General features: G+C 48.6%; 1 protein-coding gene across 1 annotated transcript in view; it reads left to right on the top strand.

Annotated features, from left to right (window-relative positions):
- Nucleotides 1-6,229: 6,229 nt before the first annotated feature.
- Nucleotides 6,230-6,914, top strand: part of SNRPC (small nuclear ribonucleoprotein polypeptide C) — a 19,823-nt gene continuing 19,138 nt past the window's right edge. The window contains exon 1 of the mRNA XM_019514166.1: nt 6,230-6,369. Coding sequence (XP_019369711.1) covers nt 6,245-6,369 — 125 coding nt within the window. The 5' untranslated portion in view covers nt 6,230-6,244. The remainder of the gene's footprint in view (nt 6,370-6,914) is intronic.

Below are 6,914 nucleotides of genomic sequence, written 5' to 3'. Positions count from 1 at the left end.
CACGGGCCGCAGGGGGAGCGAGGGGGGGGGCGCGCGAGCGGCGCGCATGCGCCGCCCCGCCCCCCTCGGGCCACGCCAGCTGTGGCGTCAGCGCGTAGCGTGACCGCACAGTAGCAGTGACGGGGTCAGGAGGGAGGACCGGCGGGGAGGGCGAGATGCAAGGGCGTGTTGTGGGACGTATGCGCGCGTCACGGCCGTTCCAGTAGGCGAATGGCTTCAGTGGCTGGAGGCACGTGACCCCCCCAGTGTTGGGGTTCCGTATGTAAATGAGGGGGAATATTCAGTGTTAACGTCGTGCGCGATTTGCGTAGGTTCGGTCGGGGGGCGTGACCCCAAGATGTTGAGGATCCGTATGTAAATGAGGAGATGAATATTCAGTGTTGACGTCGGGCGCGATTTGCATAGGGGTGACCCCAAGGTGTTGGAGTGCTGAATGTAAATGAGTAGGGATGAATATACAGTGTGACGTCGTGCACGATTTGCATAGGCTTGACTGCCAGGTGCTGGGGTTCCGTATGTAAATGAGGTTGATGAATTTTCAACGTGACGTGTGCGATTTGCGTAGGCTTCTTCGGGCCCAGGGGGGACTTTTGTGGGTGGCGCCCCCCGCCTGCAAGGACGCAACGTCCGCCCGCGTTTGCACGTGACCTAGATTTGCATATATGCAAAGTAGCCGCGGAGCTAAACACAAAGGGGCCCTAAGCGGGTTTGCACCTGTGCATCCCTAATACCGCTTCAAACTGACACCGGGAGCTCAGCACAGCGCCCGGGCACGAGCTAGTGCATCCGTGGCTGGGGGGATGTTTCCAGCCAGCACAGAGTTTGTAACTGCAGCTTCACCCTAAACCTATCCCAATCCTGGAGCACGCATGCTAATCGCTTTTGCTGGTCATTTATGCCTGCTGTTATTTTAAATACTGGTCCTGGGTAGGGCCACGAATCGCATCGGACTGAAGGGGTTGGTGGCAATGTGGGGCAGGTGCACCTCAAACCCCCAGCCCGCACTGCCCCAGGGTGCTCCTTGGTTGGAGACAGTCTAAGGGACAGGCCTCACCCTGGGAAACTGCTGACTATAATGGGATATATATATATGTTTGTTTTAATTTTCCATATGCCAAGTGCAATTAGCCAAAAACAAATTCCAAATCCAAGAGTGAATCCAGAACCCTAAATGGCCCTACTACCAGCAGACATCCCACCCCCATCTGGGGCTTCAGGTGTTTCCAAAACCTTTGGCGGGCATCCTACTTGCAGGGCCAAACCAAGAGGCTTGGGGTTCAGATGCTCCCGCATTTTGCTTGCCCCCAGCCGTAAGGCCCCAGAGGCAAGCCAGGCAGGAGTCCCTCATTTCCATAAAGTGGGTCTAAAGCCAAAACCTTCCCACTCCAGCAGCTAAGTGGGAGGTTTACCATACGTTACCTTGGCAGGCACTATCCCCGTGGCAAGAGAGCAGTCTTCCCTGGTGCAGCTAGGAAGACCACATCCACAGTCACGGTGTTTCCCTCGCCAGGCAAGTATAACTACACTTGATCTGAGCCTTCCAGGGGCCGAGAAGCAATAACCTAATAACTGTGATGGCTCTAATGGAACATACGAGTGCTCGGGACCTAAATAAAATGAGGCCCAAAGTGACTCATGAAGAATGGACAAGATCCAGAAGATAAATGACCAACCAGATGGGGTCCAAGCTGAGTGAATTGGACCCTATCAGCTTGACTATTTAGAAAAGGCCCATATGAAGAAAACAATGAAGGTGCCTTCATGTGCCCTTTAAACAGTATGTCCTGAATATATCAAATATATATTTAAAAAATGATAAGTGACTTTCTGTCTTCTTGGTGTTGTTTATAAATATCATTTTAGCAAGGAAATAACTGAATAAGGATCCAGTTCCACAAAGTGATCTGTGTACCTAGCCCTCTGAAGTTGCTGGGCGTCCCAAAATCCAAGGTACAAATTCTATAAAAACCTTTTCAATATTCCTGTTAGCCACATGCAGATGTGTTCATAATCTGGCCTGAAATGATTATGTAGGAGAGGAACAGTAAAACATACTAAACACAAAGTACCAATCCAATACAATGTATGTAAATAGAAGACTCTAATGTACTTCAGTGGACATCTGATCTGTCTCTAACCCAGCAAATTAAAAATGGGGGAGAGGACATTTATTTACGAGCTCCTTGCCATTCTTATCTTATCCTTGCCATCATAATCTTACCAGTTGTAGTTTCAGACATTTTCAGAACATATTCCGATATCTCCAGACTGACATGGTGTCTTTTGGTATTTGTTTATCTAGCTATCATTAATATTTAACTATTTATTTACTGTAGGATCTCAGGTAATCCCATTTAACTCTTTAAAGTTTTCGTTTAAATGATCATTTTACAGTGGCAATCTCCTCTGAGTGCTTGTGCTTTCTTGTAATCCTAAACCATCCCCTTCTCTAGCCCACCCATGCACAGGCATGTTTTCAAACAAAACAGAACGCTGCAACTGCCATCATTTGGGGTTTTATTACTTGTTCCCTTTGAGAGAGAGAAACTTGAAACAACTTGTTTCAGACCATATCCAATCGCCAGCAGTGACAGCAGAAAGAAACCTAATAAGAAAATGGAAATGTAGCGGTACTCAGCGTAAACAAATGATGTGTTTTCTACATATGAAAGATATTAGTGGTACCAGTTCTAAAGATTATTGAGGAAGTTACCTGTTGCAATATTTATATGGTAAACATTACAACACAACCACAAGGGAAAGTTGGTACAAGTGAAAAGAAAAGCAAACTAACAGCAGCTCAAACAATACAGGCAGAGCAAGGAGGCTCCACAAATGCCAGATGTTATGTTTCGTTCTGAGATGCCGCATGTTTTTCTTTATGGTTTTGGGGTGGCTAAAACCATTGCTTGTAAGTGGCACATGAGAAAAGGTGACTAACCTGAAACACAGGACCTGACTTCATTGCCAAAAATGTGCTAATTAAAAAATAACCTTAGTTGAGTAAGGTGACATACAGAAAGAGATCCAATAATAACACAGCAGAAATAAACAAGCGTATCTGACCTTAAGGTTAAACAGGACATAGAAAGATACTTATACTACGCTATAAATAAACCAATTGTTTCATAAATAATGAAGTCCAAGATAAATCTAGTCATGCCCAACCTAGTTATCATGACATTTCCACCAGATTTATTTTCCCATGGGATACAGTTGGCTCTTAATGTTTTGTTTGTACGTGCCATTGTCACGCCATAATACGCCATAATATCATGTCTTTTGGATGAGTCATTAAATTGGCATCCTGTTTGCAGTCACTGTAAACTCCTGTGGCACTTTTTGCAAAAGTGTAGGTATTAACCTTGCTATCTTGCCAGATCCCTACTCAAGTCATTACACTCTGCCTTTCTACAATTCCTGCTCTGGTTTTAACATAGGTTAATGCTGTAACATCCTGTTTGTGCTTAAAGGGACTCTATTGTAGTGGTGAATAAACTAATCCCTTGTTTGCCAGATTGTTTTTTGTCCATTGTTTTGCCCTGTCCATTACTAGAAAACCAAGTGGGGCCCACCAACTCATTTTACACAGAGTCAAGCAACTTCGACAAAGTGAAGACTTTTGCTCCTACTAAAATGAGCTGGATTTAAAGAAGTGATGCACAGTGTGATGTTGCTGTAAAATCGGTGCATGTAAAACGTTACTTATAACACTGGTTTCAGTGGAGGCTTCCGATGGGGACCAGGCCTTCCCACAGGAGTCTGGCTGTAGGATTGAAGCTATCAAGGTTATTCATTAAAGCTATCAATGGTTACAAGGCTTTGCGTCTCATAACCAAATATCTGAGCTGTGCACTCCTACAGAATCGGTCAGATTTTAAATCCCAAGGATGGAAATCATAGGATGATAATTTAATTATCTGAGAAATAAGTGACAAAGTGAGTTCCTCTTATCTGTCTTTTAAGTGTGATATGTAAGTAGTGCTGAGAGTACAGTACTGTAGGGAGTAGAGCAGATGTTATGAACAATAGGAGTGATCTACTTGTACAGCGTGCACTCTTATAATGTGGGAAATAACTTCCATTAGGGTTGAATATCCCCCTTAGACATCAACCATAGTTTCATAGTTTCTAGGGTCGGAAGGGACCTGAGCAGATCATCTAGTCCGACCCCCTGCCATGGCAGGAAGAGCACTGGGGTCAAATGACCCCAGTAAGGTGGTCATCCAACCTCCTCTTAAAAACCCCCAGGGTGGGAGCCTGCACCACCTCACTTGGAAGCTGGTTCCAGACCCTAGCCGCCCTGACCGTGAAGTAGCGCCTCCTGATGTCCAACTTAAACCTTCCCTCCGCCAGCTTGTGACCATTGTTCCTGGTCACTCCTTGAGGCGCTCGGGGGAACAGGGACTCCCCCAGTGCCTGCTGATCCCCCCTAACCAGTTTATAACAGGCCACAAGATCCCCCCTCAGCCTTCTCTTGTGGTGGCTGAACAGGTTCAGGTCCCACAACCTTTCCTCATAGGACCTACCCTGTTGTCCCTTGATCATACGAGTGGCCGTCCTCTGGACCCTCTCGATGCTGTCCACATCCCTCTTGAAGTGCGGCGCCCAGAACTGGATGCAGTACTCCAGCTGCGGCCTGACCGGTGCCGCATAGAGGGGGAGGATCACCTCCTTGGACCTGCTCGAGATGCATCTGTGGATGCACGACAAGGTGCAGTTGGCCTTCCTAACCACCTCCCCACATTCCCATTGAAGCCAATGAGAGCTTTGCTACCGACTTTCAGCAGGAGCAGGATTTAGTGCTTATTCTGCTTTTCCACAAACTGTGCATCCAAGTATTTTTGTAATAGTCAACCATATGCCAGTTCATGAGAGTAGGCTTAAAGGCTGACATAGCGTGGACGGGACTTGAGGTTTTTACCACTAACAAACTTGTTGACAGTGGACAAGACACACTTTTCCCGATCATTGATGAAATATGAGAATGCATGTTCCTAGAGTAGGTAACGCCAGAGTGCAACTGATTTAAGTGACAGTTCAAGCCCAGCGAGATATAGATATTGCAAACTCAAAGCACCCTTAGCAGATGGTTGGAAGGCAGCATTATCATCAAGTCAGGCCGCACTCTGAGCCACATGGTAAATCCTGATAGGCAGCTGCTGTGGCTAGAGTGAGCGGGGTGGGATCAGAAAGACTAATTGTCTTTGCAGAGAATTAGGATAAGAAAGCGGTGCAACCTGTCTTATCATATTGGCCCAACCCTACCAGGCACTCAGGCTTTGCTTTCACTAGACTTTTTATGTAAACAATGCCCCCATGACTCCTATAAGTACCCTACATTAGTCCCTAGCAGGGGAAGTTTTTAGCACCATGTTCTTGCTTGACTTGAAACTCCATATCATATTCTACCAAGACAGTGATTAAAGAGTCGCTTTGGAGTTGAAATAACTTCCTTTCCTACACTACTAAAAGCACCAGCGATTATTCACATCCAATGAATTTTTTTAATACAGCTTGTAATCCTTTATTTGCGCCTAACCTTGCAGGAACCAGCTTCACCCCAAAGGAGGGGCCTAATTAACAGTTCTGCCACACTCTGCAGCTCCATCCAGCAACCCCACATGAGTGGAGCAGATGTAACACGCTGTGTGACTACAGACATGTTTTGCAGCTGCTCCAGCTGTCTACACATGGCCTGCAAGGGAACGATCGATGGGCCCACAATGGTTTTGGGCAACGGCTGTCATTGTATCAGACAATTCTGGGGACCTCGACTTCGATTTGTCCTCTACCTTTTTGGCCCGCTGCAAAATAACGCAGAGCAAATGTTTCTCCCTTATTTACAGGGAGGGACCCTCGTCTCCAGGAAGAGAAGGGAGTGCCCAGGTAGCTCAGGAAATGGCCTAACTGGGGCAGCAGGAAGTTCCTGGTATAGCCAGACAGCAGCAGGGCCAGCCCCCAGCCCAAGAGCAACACAAAAACTGACCCCCCTTCACTGTACAGTTATATGCAAGCCCCTGCACGCAGCAGGGAGCTGGTCCAGTGCCACAGGCCTCAGGGGGATGCTACAGCCCTAGCTTCTTTGCAGTCCAGGACCTTCGAGGGTGGGTGGCAATGAGGAGGGAGCAGCGCCCGCGTCCACCTCCATGAAAAAGCGAACGAGCAGCAAGGGACGTATCTTGGCCCGCGCGAACCGCCGTAGGACGCTAAACGGAAACAAATGGCTGGGGCAAAGCGGTGCATGCCGGGACTACGGAAGCCAGCGAGGCCCAGCGCTCGGGACGCGGGAAGGGCCCCGGAAGCGGCGCGGGATGATCGCGTCACTTCCTGGCAGCGGCGCCGGGAGTGGGGGAGCAACATGCCCAAGTGAGTGAGGCCGGGCCGGGCCTGGCCTGGGGAGCCGCAGGCGGAGGCTCCTCGGGGCCCGCGCTTCCGCCTGGTGTAGGGGGGTGAATCTTCTCGGAAAGACCCAGCCCACTCCCGGCAGCCTAGGGGGGAGATGTGCACCTTATAGACTAGCTCGATCTTACGCTGATGGGGACACGCATAGAAAACGTCTCACCCCCTTTCTGTGCGTTGACCCATCACATCAGTAACTGATCGAGACGTGTGTAATCTCATACTGCACTGAAGTACCGGTGGTCATTAATTATTTTCCTAACTGTTAACGTGTTGCTTTGGATTTCCCTCCCCCACACCGCTGCATGTGGGCTCTGTGCTCCCATCAGCCCCAGCCCCATGCTCTGCACTTCTGCTCAGCTGCAGCTCCTCTCCCTGCCCACACCACTTCCCTGCCTGCTGCGCTGCATTAAGGAGACAAGGAGGAGCTGCTGGAGGCTGGGGAAGTCAATAAGTCCCTTAGCGGCTGCAGCAGTGGCAGCAGCAGCCCCACCTGGAAGCTGCATGTTCGC

Source organism: Gavialis gangeticus, unplaced genomic scaffold, assembly GCF_001723915.1.
Source record: "Gavialis gangeticus isolate Ggan-Ray unplaced genomic scaffold, GavGan_comp1, whole genome shotgun sequence".
Taxonomy (NCBI): Eukaryota; Metazoa; Chordata; order Crocodylia; family Gavialidae; genus Gavialis; species Gavialis gangeticus.
This window is presented reverse-complemented; position numbering and strand designations above follow the sequence as displayed.